The 21,684-nt window shown below is 35.4% G+C and overlaps 1 protein-coding gene across 3 annotated transcripts in view; it reads right to left on the minus strand.

Annotated features, from left to right (window-relative positions):
• Positions 1-21,684, minus strand: part of BMT2 (base methyltransferase of 25S rRNA 2 homolog) — a 92,883-nt gene that overhangs the window by 50,094 nt on the left and 21,105 nt on the right. For all 3 annotated transcript variants that reach the window (XM_025464685.3, XM_049093435.1, XM_025464687.3), the window contains one exon: positions 10,433-10,603. In XM_025464685.3, coding sequence (XP_025320470.1) covers positions 10,433-10,603 — 171 coding nt within the window. The remainder of the gene's footprint in view (positions 1-10,432; positions 10,604-21,684) is intronic.

Raw genomic sequence — 21,684 nt, forward strand, 5'->3', positions numbered from 1 at the left:
TTGCAATCACTGGCACACATGTGTTAACCAAAGCTATAAGAGTAAATTAAGCTGTCCTGGGATGATACGCTAAGTGTGAAGAGTAGAGAGCCCCAGGGCCAGCATTTAAGAGACAGGCTGAGAAAGGGAATGTATTGCTATTAGGAAAACACACGTAAATGGGCTGATAAAAGGACACATTCTTTTTTTTTTTTTTAATTTTTATTTATTTATGATAGTCACAGAGAGAGAGAGAAAGGCAGAGACACAGGCAGAGGGAGAAGCAGGCTCCATGCACCGGGAGCCTGATGTGGGATTCGATCCCGGGTCTCCAGGATCGCGCCCTGGGCCAAAGGCAGGCGCTAAACCACTGCGCCACCCAGGGATCCCAAAAGGACACATTCTTACAGCACATGAATTAAGATGAAGACATTTTTTAAAGACAAAATTGCAGCTGTAAGAAGTATATGGAAGAAGTTGATTGTTAAGAACCACTAAATTACTATTAAGACATGAGATAATATATAATGATAGCACATCCTTCTGACACTCTCACAGAATTAATAACATTCATTGATATTTGTTTCAGAAGAGTTTTAGGTAATTCATAAGAAAATAGTAATTTGCTAGTTAAACAAAAAATACAACTCTGTTTCCTAACTTATCTTTCTGTTCCCATGATCCCATGGAAGTCTCATTAACTTTATGTATTTGTATTAGATCAAATTAGATTCAATTCCAGTTACTAAAATAATAAACCATCTGGTTTAGATGCTAAATGTTTACTAGTTGAGAATATCATACACAGAACTACATTAAGAATCTTATAAACTTAGATTTATAAGCAATTTTCTTTGCTGTATGTTTTACTAAGGAAGCACATTTACTTTAAGAATCTCTCGAGACAGAATTTTGTTTGGTAGAAAACATTTTGTAGTCATCATTTTCCTTTATATACAGTCAGGTTACAGAATTCTAGATCACAGTATTGTCATGATGATTAGCCAATTGAGCTGTTACCCAAATTATGTTTTGAACTTATATAAATAATCTTCACTACTTTCATTCTCAACATCTAGTACTTTGCATCATTATCTGAAAACTCAGAGCTCTGGGGTTTTTACATATAGTTCTTCCCATTATTTTTATAGCTATAAGCCTATATAGTATTATTTTATTTTTATAAAGGAGGCTTAGGAATGTTAGATATTTCTCCAAGGTTATTCTCTAAGCCAGTGCTAAAACTAGGAAAGGAATTATCTTTCTAACTTTTTAGAAAGGAGCAACTGATGCATGGATTATTTGTAGTCAGCTTATTCATAATTTTCAATATACCTATTTTATTTTATTTTTAATTTTTCTTAAGATTTTATTTATTCATGAGAGACAGAGAGAGAGAGAGGCAAAGACACAGGCAGAGGGAGAAGCAGGCTCCCTGTGGGGAGCCCAATGCAGGACTTGATCCCAGGATCCTGGGATCACGACCTAAGCTGAAGGCAGATGCTCAACCACTGAGCCACCCAGACGTCCCTTCAATACATATCTTTTAAACCAAGAAAATCTATGGAGGAAAACTTTATAATGTGGAATTGGTAATATACCTTTAAAACATTATAATATACATGACACTAAATGGGACCTAATATTTTGATATTACTAGAACTCCAAATCTGGTATATATAATTATAATTTATTAACATTTCAGTAAGATAAATGAAGAATTTTAGTTTCAGGTTCAAATTTGTATTTGTATATATACTTTGATTAATATGTAATACATTTCAAAGTAAAAGCAAAAATCATTGAAAACCATAACTGAAACACTTAAAATTTTTTATTTATATACTGAATTATGTTCAAAAGACATTTAACTTCTTCCTTTACCACTGTAACACCTTTTTTTTTTTATTGGTGTTCAATTTACCAACATACAGAATAACCCCCAGTGCCCGTCACCCATTCACTCCCACCCCCCCCGCCCTCCTCCCCTTCTACCACCCCTAGTTCGTTTCCCAGAGTTAGCAGTCTTTACGTTCTGTCTCTCTTTCTGATATTTCCCACACATTTCTTCTCCCTTCCCTTATATTCCCTTTCACTATTATTTATATTCCCCAAATGAATGAGAACATATAATGTTTGTCCTTCTCCGATTGACTTACTTCACTCAGCATAATACCCTCCAGTTCCATCCACGTTGAAGCAAATGGTGGGTATTTGTCATTTCTAATGGCTGAGTAATATTCCATTGTATACATAAACCACATCTTTTTTATCCACTCATCTTTTGATGGACACCGAGGCTCCTTCCACAGCTTGGCTATTGTGGCCATTGCTGCTATAAACATCGGGGTGCAGGTGTCCCTGCGTTTCATTGCATCTGTATCTTTGGGATAAATCCCCAACAGTGCAATTGCTGGGTCGTAGGGCAGGTATATTTTTAACTCTTTGAGGAACCTCCACACAGTTTTCCAGAGTGGCTGCACCACTTCACATTCCCACCAACACTGTAAGAGGGTTCCCTTTTCTCCACATCCTCTCCAACATTTGTGGTTTCCTGCCTTGTTAATTTTCCCCATTCTCCCTGGTGTGAGGTGGTATCTCATTGTGGTTTTGATTTGTATTTCCCTGATGGCAAGTGATGCAGAGCATTTTCTCATGTGCATGTTGGCCATGTCTATGTCTTCCTCTGTGAGATTTCTCTTCATGTCTTTTGCCCATTTCTTGATTGGATTGTTTGTTTCTTTGGTGTTGAGTTTAAGAAGTTCTTTATAGATCTTGGAAGCTAGCCCTTTATCTGAAATGTCATTTGCAAATATCTTCTCCCATTCTGTAGGTTGTCTTTTAGTTTTGTTGACTGTATCCTTTGCTGTGCAAAAGCTTCTTATCTTAATGAAGTCCCAATAGTTCATTTTTGCTTTTGTTTCTTTTGCCTTCGTGGATGTATCTTGCAAGAAGTTACTGTGGCTGAGTTCAAAAAGGGTGTTGCCTGTATTCTTCTCTAGGATTTTGATGGAATCTTGTCTCACATTTAGATCTTTCATCCATTTTTGAGTTTATCTTTGTGTATGGTGAAAGAGAGTGGTCTAGTTTCATTCTTCTGCATGTGGATGTCCAATTTTCCCAGCACCATTTATTGAAGACACTGTCTTTCTTCCAATGGATAGTCTTTCCTCCTTTATCGAATATTAGTTGACCATAAAGTTCAGGGTCCACTTCTGGGTTCTCTATTCTGTTCCACTGATCTATGTGTCTGTTTTTGTGCCAGTACCACACTGTCTTGATGACCGCAGCTTTGTAGTACAACCTGAAATCTGGCATTGTGATGCCCCCAGATATGGTTTTCTTTTTTAAAATTCCCTGGCTATTCGGGGTCTTTTCTGATTCCACACAAATCTTAAAATAATTTGTTCTAACTCTCTGAAGAAAGTCCATGGTATTTTGATAGGGATTGCATTAAACGTGTATATTGCCCTGGGTAACATTGACATTTTCACAATATTAATTCTGCCAATCCCTGAGCATGGAATATTTTTCCATCTCTTTGTGTCTTCCTCAATTTCTTTCAGAAGTGTTCTATAGTTTTGAGGGTATAGATCCTTTACATCTTTGGTTAGGTTTATTCCTAGGTATCTTATGCTTTTGGGTGCAATTGTAAATGGGATTGACTCCTTAATTTCTCTTTCTTCAGTCTCATTGTTAGTGTATAGAAATGCCACTGATTTCTGGGCATTGATTTTGTATCCTGCCACGCTACCAAATTGCTGTATGAGTTCTAGCAATCTTGGGGTGGAGACTTTTGGGTTTTCTATATAGAGTATCATGTCATCAGCGAAGAGGGAGAGTTTGACTTCTTCTTTGCCAATTTGAATGCCTTTTATGTCTTTTTGTTGTCTGATTGCTGAGGCTAGGACTTCCAGTACTATGTTGAATAGTAGTGGTGAGAGTGGACATCCCTGTCTTGTTCCTGATCTTAGGGGAAAGGTTCCCAGTGCTTCCCCATTGAGAATGATATTTGCTGTGGGCTTTTCGTAGATGGCTTTTAAGATGTCGAGGAATGTTCCCTCTATCCCTACACTCTGAAGAGTTTTGATCAGGAATGGATGCTGTATTTTGTCAAATGCTTTCTCTGCATCTAATGAGAGGATCATATGGTTCTTGGTTTTTCTCTTGCTGATATGATGAATCACACTGATTGTTTTACGAGTGTTGAACCAGCCTTGTGTCCCGGGAATAAATCCTACTTGGTCGTGGTGAATAATTTTCTTAATGTGCTGTTGGATCCTATTGGCTAGTATCTTGTTGAGAATTTTTACATCCATGTTCATCAGGGATATTGGTCTGTAATTCTCCTTTTTGGTGGGGTCTTTGTCTGGTTTTGGAATTAAGGTGATGCTGGCCTCATAGAACGAATTTGGAAGTACTCCATCTCTTTCTATCTTTCCAAACAGCTTTAGTAGAATAGGTATGATTTCTTCTTTAAACATTTGATAGAATTCCCCTGGGAAGCCATCTGGCCCTGGACTCTTGTGTTTTTGGGAGGTTTTTGATGACTGCTTCAATTTCCTCCCTGGTTATTGGCCTGTTCAGGTTTTCTATTTCTTCCTGTTCCAGTTTTGGTAGTTTGTGGCTTTCCAGGAATGCGTCCATTTCTTCTAGATTGCCTAATTTATTGGCGTATAGCTGTTCATAATATGTTTTTAAAATCGTTTGTATTTCCTTGGTGTTGGTAGTGATCTCTCCTTTCTCATTCATGATTTTATTAATTTGAGTCTTCTCTCTCTTCTTTTTAATAAGGCTGGCTAATGGTTTATCTATCTTATTAATTCTTTCAAAGAACCAACTCTTGGTTCTGTTGATCTGTTCCACAGTTCTTCTGGTCTCGATTTCGTTGAGTTCTGCTCGAATCTTTATTAACTCTCATCTTCTCCTGGGTGTAGGATCTATCTGCTGTTTTTTTCTCTAGCTCCTTTATGTGTAAGGTTAGCTTTTGTATTTGAGTTCTTACCAGTTTTTGAATGGATGCTTGTATTGTGATGTATTTCCCCCTTAGGACTGCTTTTGCTACATCCCAAAGATTTTGAACGGTTTTATCTTCATTCTCATTGGTTTCCATGAATCTTTTTAATTCTTCCTTAATTTCCTGGTTGACCCTTTCATCTTTTAGCAGGATGGTCCTTAACCTCCACGTGTTTGAGGTCCTTCCAAACTTCTTGTTGTGATTTAGTTCTAATTTCAAGGCATTATGGTCTGAGAATATGCAGGGGATGATCCCAATCTTTTGGTATCAGTTCAGACCTGATTTGTGACCCAGTATGTGGTCTATTCTGGAGAAAGTTCCATGTGCACTTGAGAAGAATGTGTAACACCTTTCATTTACTAGAATAAGCTTCAATATTAAAAAGCCCAAGAAAATAAAATAAATGAACGGTAAAATTAAATAGAAACTAAACTAACTAAAACTTAAGGAAAAAAAGAATAGTAAAATGGTGTTCAAAATCACTATTTAATTGTTATAAACTAAACTCCCCAAACTGGCATTAATATGTCTAATTGGGTTTTCTTTAGTGTTATTTTCCCTCCATCACAAACCTTATATAGCCAATATCTTACATTCTAAGGCAGAAAGGAGATAAGGCCTATAAGTAAGATTCCTGGTTTAACAGAGACCATCCCATTAATAGTCTTTACAGTCTTGCCTTTCACTCAGTGCCACCACCTCTTCTTCCTTCCTCCTTTTGTCTACCATTTAACCAAGTCTCAAGTAGATAATCATAAACACATGATTCTGCTGCTTTAAAAACGTCCTATCTTCCTTTCTTTCATCTGTCCTTCCACCCATAAAGCATGTTAAGTCCCTATCCCAAGAACTATAAATATGAAGATCCTTAGCACTGAAAAGAGCTCATACAATAATAAATTCTTCAGATCCCAATACTCGAGTGAGTAAATGACATAAACAGTAATTCTAAAAAAAGGAAATAAAGAAATGATCCTGTTGCCTGCGCTAGCCTTAGCTGCTAAGATACTTAAGAGTCAAACTGTGGTCCTATTTACAGCAAGAGTAATGGACATAAGTGGCAGATGAGTTTCATTTCTAATACTGACTAATTGGTAATGGCTTTTTAGGTGCTGTGTAAAAAAGACCCTAAAGCCAAGTACAGGATTTGCAGGAAAGATCCGATTACCTTCATTTATCATGAATTTTGGAAAGTATAATGACAGCATGTGTGCCATGTTTCAATGCCATGTCAAGTACTAGAACTTCATAGAATGAATTTTATTTTCCTGATTTAATATGATTTTCCTTTATTTTATAAATTTACTCTTCCATATGTATTTATTAGAAGTGCCTATTAACCCAGGATGCCATTTTATTCCAACACATTAATAAGGAGAGAAAGAAAGAAAGAAAGAAAGAAAGAAAGAAAGAAAGAAAGAAAGAAAGAAAGAAAGAAGAAAGAAGGAAAGAAAGAAAAATAGTGCTCATGAGTCTTGACAAAGTGGGTACTCATGTTGCTAGGAGTAATGGATTTAGTATCATATTTTCTGGAAAGTTATTCAGTAATATGTACAAGTGCCTTGAGTCACTCAAAGTCTTAAACTCAGAAATCTACTTCCGGAAATCCATCCCAAGAACACAAAAATTTAAGCACAAAGAGATGCTTAATTCAGAGATGAAACAACTGTGAGAAAAAAAGTACCCAAATGTCCAATAATGTATACAAAGCAAGATCCTTTCCACTATATTATTCTTCAAAAAGAGGGCATTACATTTGAGTCCTTACAAAGTCTACATTATTGAGCCCTCTCAACTTCTTTGACCAATAAAGTACTACTTGAGAAAAACAGCCCAAAAATGACTTCACTCAATGTAGCTTAGATGTTCACTTGTTGAAAGGCTACTTGATGAACCTGACCAAAAAGAGGGTAGGGAGCAAAAAATTTAGTACAGATTTGGTAATTATATACAGAAGTACAGTTTTACAGTTTTAATTGGTAGATGTTTTCTTATAAAGATATTAAAAAGAAACATCGTGAGACAACTAGATGAATTCTCCAGTTTCTCACCTTAGATTTGTTTCCATCACAAGCAACTAAAGCATAACTTAACCCCCAAATACAGATAATAATACAGTCATTATCTAATCATGTTTACATAGTCAGGAACACATCAATTTTACTTTAGAATAGGTAATGGGAAGACTGGTTCAGTATCTTAAACTACATTCTGTTGTCCTCACAGCACAAATTAGGAAGTATTCCTTTTGATTCTATCTTCTGGAATAGACTGCAGAACTGGTATCAGTTTTTCCCTTAAATGTTCAGTAGATTTCAACAGTAAAACCAACTGGGCCTTCTGCTTTGTGTTTTGGAAAGCTATTCATTATTGATTAGACTTCTTTAATACATATAGACCTATTCTGGTTATCTATTTCTCCTTGTGTGAGTTTTGGTAGATTATGTCTTTCAAGGAATTGGTCCATTTCATCTAAGTTATCAAATCTGTGGGCATAGAGTTATTCATTACATTCCTATGGTAAATAAATAAATAAATAAAATCTTTAAAAAAAAAACAAACAAAACAAACAAAAGCCTAAACCAGAAACAGTAATTTCTTTTTTTTTTTTTTAATTTTTATTTATTTATGATAGTCACAGAGAGAGAGAGAGAGAGAGAGAGAGAGAGAAAGGCAGAGACACAGGCAGAGGGAGAAGCAGGCTCCATGCACCGGGAGCCCGACGTGGGATTCGATCCCGGGTCTCCAGGATTGCGCCCTGGGCCAAAGGCAGGCGCCAAACCGCTGCGCCACCCAGGGATCCCCAGAAACAGTAATTTCTTGACTCTGGCAGGGTAGAGTTGGCAAATCCACTCCTTAAGAAACAACTACAAAACCAGACACAATCATCAAAAACAACCATTTTGGAACTCAAACAAAGGCAAACAAGTTGAGAAGTGTTTATTCATGAAAACAAGCTGATTCTAGGTTCAGAACAGTGAGGATCTATGGTGTTTTTGCCTAAAGCCATTCATCACCCCCGCCACTTGCTCAGTTAGTATGGAAGTTCCTCAAGGACAGGGTTGGCTATGAAAAGCAGCATCTTCGCTGCTGGAAGGGGCTAACTTGATTGGGACTAAAGAGTAAAAATCCCACAAAGAGCATTGTCAGTAAAAGTAGAAAATAGAGAAAGTCAGCAGCTATGCTAGTCTGAGGTTGTAGCTTTGGTTGGGCTGAGCTGCAGACTGGATAACTAGTAAGAAATTTAACAAGAAAAATCCTGGAAGTGAGAAAGACTACTTAAGGTCTCCACATAGCCTTTACTGATCAGGAGGCTAAGTGAACATGCAAAGGAGATCAAAGCGGGTCTGGGAAAAAGTAATTGGTCAGGCAGATTTGAAAACCACCTAAGTGTTAAAAGCACTCCCCAATCAACACACCCACTGGCAGAGGGTGGAAGCCTATCTGGCTTGAGATATTTGAGTACTACAACCTGCGCTATCATTGACCACTAAGATGTGCAGATGAACTCTAGGAAACAAGTCTAAAAAATAAAAATAACAATACCATACAAACTGCAAGGAAGGCAGATCCCACAGATTAAGCCTAAGCAAATTATTAAAAAACATCACCACCATCCTCCTTGGGGGAAAATCCAAAATGTGAGTTTCTACAATATAATGTCAAAAATACATTGGGTGGCTTTTAACAACAACAACAAAAAAAATGTAAGACAAAGAAAAAATAGGAAAGTATGGTCCATACTCAAGAAAGACAGCAGTAAATAAAAAATGGTTCTTAGTGAGCTCAAATTTTGGATTTAACAAAGACTTCAGAGTAGCTATTATAAAAATGTTCCAAGAATTAAAAGAAAACATGTTCAGAGAATTAAGGGAAAGTCTAATGACAATGACTGAACAAATATGGTAATCTGAATAAAATAGAGACCATAAAAAAGAACCATATAGAAATTCTAGGGTTACTATTTCCCATATGTACCTTTGATAGTAGCATACCTATATATTTTTTTACACTGTCATCATTTAAAAAATATATTCATTACACCTGAGTTACAGGATGTTCAGTAAGTCACTATGTTTTGTAAGCTCTGTAGTAACTTTTGATAAAAGGTAAAGAGAGATGCCTTATCCTTTCCTACTGAACTAATCAAAAATATGTGAATTAATTTTTAAATGAAATTGCTTACAACTGACTAGATATTATTTTCAACATGGTGTAAAAGAGTAACCAGAGGTAATTCTATGTTTGATACCTACAAATTTAAATTGTTAAGAGGCTAATAAATTGTATTTTCATGGTTAGCTCTTAGTGTCTATCAAGAATGTTTTTTGAATTATTCAAGTTTAGCATTTTCAAGAGATTAAGAAAGTTTTACTTGATATTACAAATCTATTCCGGTATAAGGTATATAGAGAATTTTAACACTACCAATAAACTTGATTATAATATTTTTTCTACATACATATATATATATGTAGAAAAAGTATATATTTTATGCCCCTCCTCACCCTCACCCCAGAGCCAATGTTATTGTTGGGTGTTTGTTGCTCTTTTTTTTTTTTTTTTTTCCTTTGCGGGAGTTTATTTCCCAGTCAGAAAAGGAGAAGCAGGGTCAGGCTCTGGAACATCCTAGGCCCAGACCTAACAAGGGAGGCTAGGGGAGGGAGGCACAGGGGAGGGCTTCGACTATGTGGCTTGGTCCCACAGCTGTCCTGGCTGGGTCCAGGGACAGCCTGCCCGGGGATGGTGGCACTGAACCTAGGGGCAGAGGTGGCAGGCCAGGGGGCCCAGAGGACGGCACATGTATATTTTTTCTACATATCTATACATTTATATATATATATAGATATATGTAAATATACAATGAAATATTATTCATCCATAAAAAAGAACGAAATCCTGCCATTTGTTATAACAAGGATGGACCTTGAGGCCATTATGCTAAGTGAAATGGGGATATAAGTGAAAAGAGGATGTAAAGTACAACATGATGACTATAGTTAACAACACTATAGTAGGCAGAATTTCATATCAACAATAAAATAATAGGAATTGGTTCTATTAATAATCCATTATTCCTTGTGATTTTTTAGTTAGCAGATACCACCTTTAAGTTAAACACAGTTTAAAATGGGTTTTGCTATTTTGATTCTTTGTATTCCCCTAGGAGTAATTATTACAACATTTAAGAAACTATTCTTTCTCATTTTTCCCGAACACAATGTTATAGAACCATTAGTTTTCCAGATATCCCTTAAAATTTTATGCTAGTTTTCTACCTAGTAATATTACAAATGTGCTTTTTTTCAGCCTAATCTATTATCAGGGGAACAAGCAAATGGCCCACTACTTGTGGTAAATCATTATACTACTTTACATTATTAATACAGCTATCCAAGATAACATTAATAATTGGAGTAGAGAAAGTGTACTTACTCAGTTATAAATTCAGGGTTTGTAAAGCTGAGGTTGGTTAAATGACCTTCAAGTTTAGAAGACTCATGTGAATTTAAGGCTGGAGTGGTCTTAGTGGCGAGTACAGCTCTTTTTTCATCTTTTTCAAGTGCTTTTCTCTTCCCACCATTTTGGAAATATTCTCTGCATACACTACAAGGCAAAATGAAATTATATTTTAAAACACTAGGTATAAATATAAAATAAAGTGGAAAAGCATTAGCCTTTGTTAAAACGGGAAACTTTCAATTACAAATTCTTCCTTTGAAAATATCACAGAGGTAAGTTTGAGCACTCTGTAGCACTTTTAACTACCATACAACAAAGCAGAATATAGATTATATTTAATAAATAAAAGTATGTTGGAACGCCTGGATGGCACAGCTGGTTCAGCATCTGACTCTTGGTTTCAGCTTCAGGTGGTGATCTCAGGGTCATAAGATCAGCCCTGCATCAGGCTCAGTGCTCAGCACAGAGTTGGCTTCAGATTCTCTCTCCCTCTTCCTCTGTCCCTCTCACTTGTGTGCCATCTCTTTAAAAAATGTTTTTAAAAAGTATGTTTCCAGGGGTACAGATGTGCCTATATGTTTTGCTGAACTGTATTCTTTTTTTTTTTTGAACTGTATTCTTAACTAAAACAAAGTTCTTCCAGAAAAGCTGAGATAACTCTGCTATTCAATCACAGCATATGAAAAGAACAGTCATTACAGTTAATTCTCAGCCAGCTTTGCTCGTAGTAGACAGATCTCCCAATAGTTGCTTCCTAGATCCCTTCTGGTTTATGAAAACAAAGTTAGGCTGTCAACGTATTAAGAATCATTAATTTTCTTATTTGCTCTGAGAAAAGGGAATAAAAATCTAGTTCAAGTAAAAATGGTACTATATCATACAGGTAAACACAGACAACAGAAGTTTGAACATAACAGTGGTTTTTATAACACCTGGAAATTATTCTTATCCATCAAGAGATCATTCCTGCTTCTCCCAATTCTTGCACTACTAATATGAAGATTTTTTGAAGATGTATCATTCTAAGCTCATATAGTTTAGAACTTATCAAGTTGCTATCCAGAATCAGAAACTGATGACTGATATAACCTTGTAATTTTCTTCATACCTAATATAATTTTAGAGTGAATACAGTAGGGTACCATTCCTGGGTATGTAATAGGACAAGAAACATGAATCTCAGGATCTCTCAAGTATTTATTAGCTATTGAAGCCAGGAATCTTAAGGTAAAAAAAAAGACTAGTAAGACCTAGCTCTGGCCCTTGAGCTTACACTGTGATAAGAGATACACAGGTGAAAACAACTGATATTATTGTCAAAGCTTTTCTTTTTAGATTCTGTTTTTAAAAAATATTTTATTTATTTATTCATGAGAGAGAGAGAGAGAGAGAGAGAGAAAGGGAGGCACAGATCCAGGCAGAGGGAGAAAGCAGGTTCCATGCAGGGAGCCTGACATGGGACTCGATCCCGGGTCTCCAGGATCACACCGTAGGCCGAAGGCAGCACTAAACCACTGAGCCACCTGGGCTGCCCTTCTTTTTAGATTCTTAAAACACATTATTAGTATATAGAGCTCATACTCTGAACAAAGCTAGACTATTTATCTCCATACACACTGGTGAATTTTCAGAAACATGGCAAGAAAAATAAGAATTGAAGAATTAACTTAAAAAACTGGTTTCTACAAGTATAACTGTGGTCTAAGGGAACAATGTCTATATCACCTCACACTTACAGGATGCTATTCATTTAACTTTAGTTTTTCTTAGTAATGACTATTAGGGAAAAAAAAGACTTCCTTAATTTTTCCTATGTAGATTTAGCTTTAAATCTCATACATAGGAGTTGAAACGCATTCCTCATAAATCAAATATTTATTAAGCAGTAAGAATAGAAAGCCTCCATGTGCCAGGCACATCTGTAATTGAAGAAATGATTGCTGCCCTCAAGGAGCTCAGATTAGTAAAGGAGACAATTATACAACTATAAAGAAAATAAAATTGATAAAGATAAAATATAATTGATAACCCAATCAGTAATATATGCTGACTTTAGAAATATAAGTAGGAATAAATCAGGCAAGGAAGAATGTTAGTTTGGGAGGTAAGTGCTTGCCTGGCAGAGAGAATAGCATGAGTGAAGGCACAGAAAATAAAAGCAGCATGGATCCTGCAGAGATGGACGTCTATTCAAGATATGTGAAATGTAAAGTGCCGAGCAATGGATGGATGGACTCACAAGTAAAAAGGCCCCGAGGCCAACACAAATATAGCATGGAAACGTAACCTGGTGACAATGGAGTGATAAGCAAGCTTCAGATCCAGCAGGGCTCAAAGGGTAATTTAGAGATATTGTCTTTAGAAATCTAATCTAATGACAGAAAGTGATTTAGTGATTTCCTGGGGGTGGCACTAACTGCAAAAGTATACAAAGGAGCTTTTTAAAGTGATGGAAATACTCTGTATCTTGACAGTGGTGGTAAAGAAGTGTAAACAATTGTCCATATCCACTGAATTGCACACTAGAATGGGTGCATTTTATTGTATATAAATTAAACCTCAGTGAGGTTGATAAAAAATGTAGACTTTACAATGTTGGAATGAATACTAAAAATAATGCCTCTACAATATGTAACATTTCACTAAGGCATGAAACATAAGAATCAAGAGCTTGCTTAGCTTTCTATTAGTAGCACCATATACAATTGCTGATATTCAAGAATTTTTGAATTACAAAAATTGCAATTTTATATGGTTCAACATCATAATTATCTAGAAACTTGGCAGCAAAATACTTAAAGGCCTAGAATTCCAGATTCTTATAAAATAGCAGTCATTTAAATTCTAATCCTTCTGCATACCGTCCAAAGACAGTATATAGAATATATAGATCTTTCAATATATAGATCTTTCAATGGAGCAAATAAAAACACATATAGTTCATGCCTATGGCATAACTAGGAATCAGAATAGCACTTCATTTAACACGTAATTGGAAAATAAAAATCAGAGGCCAATTGAATTGGCGTTGGAGCCCCTCAAAGCACAGTCTGACGAGTCTATAAAAAGAGGGTAAGATATGATAGGGTCTTACAACTGCCAAAAAACAGATTAACACCAGCTAAGATATACTACCCAAGAGAGGGATCTAACTCTGAGTGGGGAAATTTTAAGAAAAGATTTGGGACACTGTGAATCACAGCATTAGCCACTGGAAGGTCAAAAGGACATATACACAGACATATACAAAAGAATCTGTTACCAAAAAGGAGAGCCTTGAAAAGATTCCTTCTCTGGGAGAAAAGAGGCACTTTGAAAAAAGGAGGTATCTTTGGAGGTTTGGTGACAAAGGAAAAAAATGAAGCAATTAAGGATAATAAGCCCACTGACATGTTATGATCTATACATTAAAAAATTGTAAGTCAGACCAAAAGAGGACGATATTTATTAAAGGAACTATACTTTTGTTATTTGTAGCAATCAAGCATGGTTCTTTGGAATTAAAGAACAAAGTAACTCACCCAAACCCCTACCTACCCATCTACAGACACTTCAACATAATAGACAAATACATTAAAAGAGACACTCAATGAACCTGGAAACCAAACAAGGTTCTATTAGAAGGGAAGAAAAAATAATCAGAACTTTTCAGCAAATGAAAATTCTCAAAAAGAGAACCAAAAACAGCCATAAAAGAAAAAAAAAACCTGTCACATTTCATTATTAATTACATATAATTGAGGAAGCAACTGCAGATATGAACATTTCAAATTCGAAATAAAAACTGAGAACAAAAAGGAATAAACAATGGAGAGATAGAAGATGCAATATTGTCATGAGGTTGGTTCTTCCCAAATTTATCTACAGATGCACTACAATCCCAATCAAAAATCACAGCAAATTATTTTGGGGATACCAACAAACTAATTTTAAAGTTTATATGGAGAGGCAAAAGACCCAGAATAGTCAATACAATATTGAAGAAGAACAAAGTTGGAGAACTGACACTATCTGACTTCCTATAACCTACTATAAAGTTATAGTGATCAGAAATGTGTGATGTTGGTGAAAGAATGGGCAACTAGACCCATGGAACAAAACAGTATAGCAACCAACCCACACAAATATATTCAATTGATTTTTAATAAAAGAGCCAAGACAATACAATGGGGTAAAGAGAGTCTTTTCATCAAATGGTGCTGGGATGCTAACTACATACTAAAAATGATCCTAAACACAGATATTACACCCTTCACAATAATTAACTCAAAATGGATCATAGTAAAACACAAAACTCTAAAACTATTAAAGAGTTTTATAAATTTTCTAGAAGAAAATCTAGAAAATAAATTTCTAGAAGAAACCCAAAACCTTGGGTTTGGCAATGCCTCTTCTGATACAACACCAAAGTCAAGATTCATGAAAAAAAGAATTGAGAAGCTAGACTCCATTAAAATTAAAAACTGCTATGTGAGAGGGAATGAGAAGACAAGCCACAGACTGGGAGAAAATACTTGCAAAAGACATAGCTGATAAAGGACTGTTATCTGAAATATACAGAGAACTCTTAAAACTTAACAATAAGAAAACAAACGACTCAGTTTAAAAACAAGCAAAAATACTGACTCACCAAATAAGATACACCAAATAAGATACACCAAATAAGATACCATATAAGCATATGAAAAGATGCTCCAGGTCATATGTCATAAGGGAAATGCAAATTAAAATAGCAATATACTACTACACACTAATAGCATAGCCAAAATCCTGAACATCAAAACCACCAACTGTTGGTAAAGATGTGGGGTAACAAGAACTCTCAATCATTGCTAATGGGAAAAAGAGAGAAAGTTGCTTTGGAAGACAATGTAGCAGTTTCCTACAAAAAGTAAACACACTTTTACCATATAATCCTGCAATCACACTCCTTGATATTTGCCCCCCAAAATAAAAACTCACTTCTACACAAAAACCTGCATATGAATGTTTACAGCATTTTATTCATAATTGCCCAAACTTGGAAGCAATCAACATGTCCTTTTGCAAGTGAATAAAGAACTTTGGTATATCAAGACAATGGATTATTACTTGGTGCTAAAAAGAAATGAGCTATTGAGCCATGAAAAGACATCAAGGAATCTTAAATGCATATTAAGTGAAAGATGTTAATCTGAAAAGGTTATATACTGTGATTCCAACTGGATGACATTCTAGAAAAGGCAGAACTACGGAAAGAGTAAAAACGTCCATGATTGTCAAGGGTATGGGGAAAGACAGAATGTGCAGATAAAGCAGAGAGGATTTTTAGGGAAATGAAACTATTCTGTGTGATACTATAATAATGAATACTTGTCATTATACATTTGTCAAAATCCACAGAATATATAACACCAAAAGCAAACCCTAATGCAAACAAACTATGGACTTTGGATGATAATAATGTGTCAATGTAGTTCATCAATTACAAACGTATCACTCTTGGTGGATGTTGCCAGTGGAGGATACTGTGCATGTGTGTGGCCAGGGTGTATATGGGCATTGTACTTTCTGCTCAGTATTGCTGTGAACCTAAAACCACACTAAAAAAATAAAGTCTACTTGAAAGGGAAAAAAAATCCAGTTCAGAATAGATACCATGTGCCTTCTGATGCAATACACTAAGAACACAGTATCACCTATGTAATATTCCTGCTAATATGCTTCATTTCAATCTAATTACAAATAAACCATGCAAATCCAAATTAAGAGTCTATTAAACTTTGTAAAATGTCCATGTCATAAAAGATAAAAGAGAGAGAGAGAGAGAGAATTCCACATATGAGTGAAATCATATGATATATATCTTTTCTGACTTACTTTCTTTAACTACAGAGAACAAACTGAGGGTTGCTGGAGGGGAGGTGGGCAGGGGGATAGGCTAAATGGGTGATGGGTGGGGTGCCCGGGTAGCTCAGTCAGTTAAGCATCTGACTTCTGCTCAGGTCATAATCTCAGGGTCCTGGAATCAAGCCCCATGTCAACTGCCCACTCAGCAGGAAGTCTACTTCAGGATTCTCTTTCTCCCTCTGCTCCTCCCTCAGCATGCTCTCACACTCTAAAATAAATAAATTTTTATGGGATGCCTAGGTAGCTCAGTTGGTTAAGTGTGTGCCTTAGGCTCAGGTCAAAATCTCAAGATCGAGCCCCACATTGGGCTCTCTGCTCTGTTTCTCCCTCTGCCTCTGTGTGTGTTCTCTTTCTCTCAAATAGATAAAATCTTTTTTAAAAAATTAAATACATAAATAAATCTTAAAAACCTATTCTTTAAAAAATAAAATAAATGGGAGATGGGTAGTAGGAGGGCACTTGTGACAAGCACTGGGTGTTAAATTTAAGTGATAAATCACTAAATTCTATTTCTGCAACTAATATTACACTAAATGCTAACTAACTAGAATTTACATAAAATCTTGAAACAAAAAAGAAAGAGAAAAAAGGGAGTTAGAGAATTTGCTCAACTAAGTGTAATGATACACCCTGAAGTATTCAGGAATGAAAGTCTTGTGATTTCTGCAACTGACTCCCATACAATTCAGCAGAAAGCGAAGGGAAAAGAAGGGGGAGGGGCTGCAGAGAAAATGGAAAGAAGATACAAAATAAGACTAAAATAATTTTTTTTCAGAAGCTGAAGGAAAGAAAGTATGAGCCAAGAATTTTTATCTGGCCAAGCTGTGGATTTTGTAACAAAGCTATAGAAAAACAGCTTTTGGTATGTCAGAACTCAGGGAACATCACAGTTGGAAGCATTTACTTCTGGAAGATGAACTTCATCCATGAGATGATTGAGAAAGGCTGGTGAAGAGATTGGTAATGAATAAAAAAGGGAAACTTTTTAATACTGAAGGCCACAATTTCCAAAGAATATGTAACAGTTACGAATATTTGTGTGCCATTTATCAGAGCAGCCATATTCATAAAGCAGAAACTCCATGAGGTGCATGAAGAAACAGACATAACTAACAATAGAGAACTTTAGTATACAACACAATCAAGTGAATAAATACTAGGCAAAATTAGAGAAGCTGGAGAGAGTAGAATAAAATTTATCTTATCTAGGTAACAAACTTTGCTTTCTAATAGCGTATAGCTTCTTTTCAAACGCACATGGAATATTCACAAGAATTACCAATATGCGTGTATTATGTCATGAAGAAAATCACAGCAAGAGCCACAGAAAAAATTACAGATGAAATCATCCAGTCACAATGCAATAAAAGTAGAAGAAAATGAAACAAAAAATCTTTCACCTATAAATTTAAATCCATTAATATAACTCACTATGTTTACAAATTTAAAGAGGAAACTCATATTCATTTCCATAGATGCTGAAAGGACACTCAACAAAATTCAACACTTATTCCTAATAAAAACACTCAGTAGGGGAGCCCGGGTGGCTCAGCAGTTTAGCGCCACCTTCAGCCCAGGGCATGATCCTGGAGACCTGGAATCGAGTCCCACGTCAGGCTCCCTGCATGGAGCCTGCTTCTCCCTCTGCCTGTGTCTCTGCCTCTCTCTCTATGTGTCTCTCATGAATAAATAAATAAAATCTTTAAAAAAAAACACTCAGTAAAATAAGAATTGGTGAATATTACCTAATAGTAGAATTATACATATAGATTAGCCCCAAAGCCAGCAATATTTTAAGTGGGCACACACCACACACACGTTATTGCTAAGTGAAAAAAGGCACAGCTATGTAACAGACAAGAGAAAGAGTATTAGTCAAAAGAATTGGAGAGAAAGAAATAAAACTCTGTATATATTCATAGATGAGTTTACCTGGACAACCCAAAAGAATCAATCAGAAACCAATACTAACAGTACAAGAATTCACTAAAACAAGATGTAAAACATAGAAAAATCAGAAGCCCCTCTCTATATACAATATACCTATATTATACACACATATATTAGTAATCTGTCTGAATATATAAAGGAAGATCACATGTACAACAGCAAGAAAAATATAAAATACCTAGGAATAAATATAACATGAAATACACATAACCAGTGTTCAGAAAACCTTACAATACTATTGAACAACTCAAAAGCAGACTGGGAACAAATGGAAAGATCTATACCTTTTTCATGGACATGATGATTCAACATTACAAAGATGTCAGTTTTCTCCAGTTATTAAAAAACTTAATGTAAATCCAATAAAAACACAAACTTTTACAGATTTAATTAGACCAACTGGTTCTAAAATACTTATGGGGGGAAAAAAAAGAACAGCCAAGAAAACCCTGAGAAAAGAGCAGGTGGTGGGGTAGGGGGAAGATGTTATAGAATAACATGACAGAGACAATGAAACAAAAAGTCCTAAAACAGAACCAACTATAGCATATAGTTGGCCAACCTGGCATAATGTCATGTCAAATCACTGCAGAAAAGGGAGACTTTTTCATAAATAATATTGGGGGAAATGGATAATTACTTGGGAGGGAAAGTTCGATCTATCCTTCCCAACACACACCAGAATGAATTCCAAACAGGTCAGAGAGCTAAACGTAAAAAAAATGATATCATCCAAGTACTAGAAGAAACCTAGTGAGTAAATGAGTGAATTACTATTAGGAATTCTTATAGTCTGGCAATCAGGAGAGCTTTTCTAAAGACAACTGAAATCTGGAATCAATAAAAGAGGTATATATCTGATTACATAAAAACAAAGTCTTCTACATGGCAAAACAAAATCCTGCATGGCAAAGACATAAACAGTCAAAGAAAAAGGGCATATATCTGTAAATCATATAAAAAACTATGAAAAAATCAAGATATAAGAAACCAAAAACCAATGGGGAAAAAAAAATCAAAATATGAACACATAACTCACCAAAAAAGGGCAAATCATTTTTAAATATATGAAAACATACTAACCTCACTCACAAGAGAAAACAAAACCATGGATACCAGTTCCCACATATCGAACTGGCAAAACTTTAAAAGGTAGGTGAGATTGTGAAGAAACAGATATTATTGTTTTTTGCTGGTGGAATTGTAAAATAGTTTAACCTTATCTAAGGTTATCTACAATGATTTGACAATATCTAACAAAATCACATATATATTTACTCTTTTACCCTGCAATTCCATATACAGTATTCTACAAATACACAATGCCAAAAATTCAAAATGAATATGCACCAGGTTATCTCCATTATAGCACTATTTGTAAAAGGAAAAACTTGTAAATACCTTATTAGAATGAGGAAGATATCTATATACCTATGACTGGTTAATTTATGTTGTCAACTTGACTGGGCCAAAGGGGTACCTGGATATCTGGCCAAACATGAGTGTTTCTGTGAGGATGTTTCTGAATGAGATTAACATTTAAATTAGTAAACTGAGTAAAGCAGACTGTCCTTCACAATGAGGGTGGGCCTCATCCAATCACTTGAAGGTCTGTGTAGAACCAAAGACTGACCCTCCCCAGAGCATGAAAGACTCCTCCTGCCTGACTGCCTTTGAATGGGGACACTGAATTTTTCCTGCCTTCAGAGTCAAACTGAGACATCAGCACTTCCTAGGCCTCAAGCCTACCAGCTTTAGGACTGGAACTACACCACTGATTCCCCTGGGTCCCCAGCATGTCAACTCATTCTGCAGATCTTGGGACTTGTCAACCTTCATAAGCACGGGAGCCAACTCTCTGGAGAAAACTGACCAATACGATGCCAAACAGTGATCTCTAAGACATATAACATGTCCCACTTGAACATAGACAAGAACAGGTGGATACGTGTGTGTATATGGATATGGTTAATTCTGAAAAACAAAACAAAACAGGATAAAACAAGAAACAAATGAAGAAAATGGATGGGAGCCTTTTCTGAATACAACTTTTTATAAAGTCTTGATTTCTGAACCATGTAAATATTTTATAATATTTACATTCCGACAAATTAAAATAGGGGGGAAAAAAACAATAAAATGAAAGTGAACAAAACCCTATATAAAAGAACTGTTTCAAGTAATTTTTAAAAAGTTATCTTGATCCTTAGTGGGATATGTTCCAAATTCAAAAGAAGTTCAAAGAAATTTTAAATTTCATCCAGTTTACTGTTAAAAGTAAAAATGGCATTGTAATTTTCTAATCATTTTATGTGAACTGTAGAACAAAGCAAGTATATTAATGTTATTCAGAACTAAGTCCTTCAGCACATCTAGTACCCAGATCTTAATTTAATTTCTAAATGCTATTTTCCACTAAAAGAACTCTGTGAAGAAATAGTTTGATTCTAAGTCTTGGACAGCAAAAGTAAAGGCTCATTTTGTACTAGATAGTAAGAAAGTGCTCATAGGCCATGTCAGAACACAGAAGCTAGCTTTGAAGCTATCTATAGAATAATTTGAACATCCTCTCCTCCCCTCAAAAAAAAAATATAATAAAGACTGGTGGAAAGACTGAATAAATAACAATGCAGGAGGCTACAGTGATATCCCAAACATTTTTAAAACCTCAAAACCAAAAAACTTACTTGTCACAATTGGAACTAATACACCAATTTCTTAATTGTGAAAATTGCTAAACAGAAAGAATTAGGTATACGTATATGTTTATTTTTACCCAGCCTTTCTGGTGAACATGTAATCATTCCCTGTTCATAAAGAAAAGCTTTTATTTATAGAAGCTAGCAAGCACAAAGAATGATACAATTTGAAAAATCATTTTGCAACCCCAAATTAAACAGTGTATTTAATAAACAGAAGTAAACTTGTTAGCTAAAAGACTCAGGAGACAGGACTGATCCACAGGCCAAAATGTCACTCTACACATTCCTTGCTAATTGCAAAGGGAAAACATAAGTTTATAATGGGAGGATCACCCTAACCAAATGGCAAAATTTAGTATCTCTACTGGTAGAATAACCTGATGATAAGAACCTGCTAATGTAAGCAATAAGAAGTGTGCAGGTTCACCTCACAGATATTTTGGTAAAAATAATGTTAACCGAATCGACACTTTAGATCCCAATTTTAAATTATAAGAAATAAAGGAGACTGAAAAAGTAGTTAAATGGCTCCATGAGAAAACAATCAAATAAATCTAAAATACAAAACACAAAGTTAGTTTTGGTTTAGGATACAGACAAATACAACAGGCCCCTGGTTATGCTGTTAATAGGGGAAAAGGGACTATACAATCGAAAAACAGTGTTTTAAAAAGAAATCAAGAG

The sequence above is a fragment of the Canis lupus genome, chromosome 14 (assembly GCF_003254725.2).
Source record: "Canis lupus dingo isolate Sandy chromosome 14, ASM325472v2, whole genome shotgun sequence".
Lineage (NCBI taxonomy): Eukaryota > Metazoa > Chordata > Mammalia > Carnivora > Canidae > Canis > Canis lupus.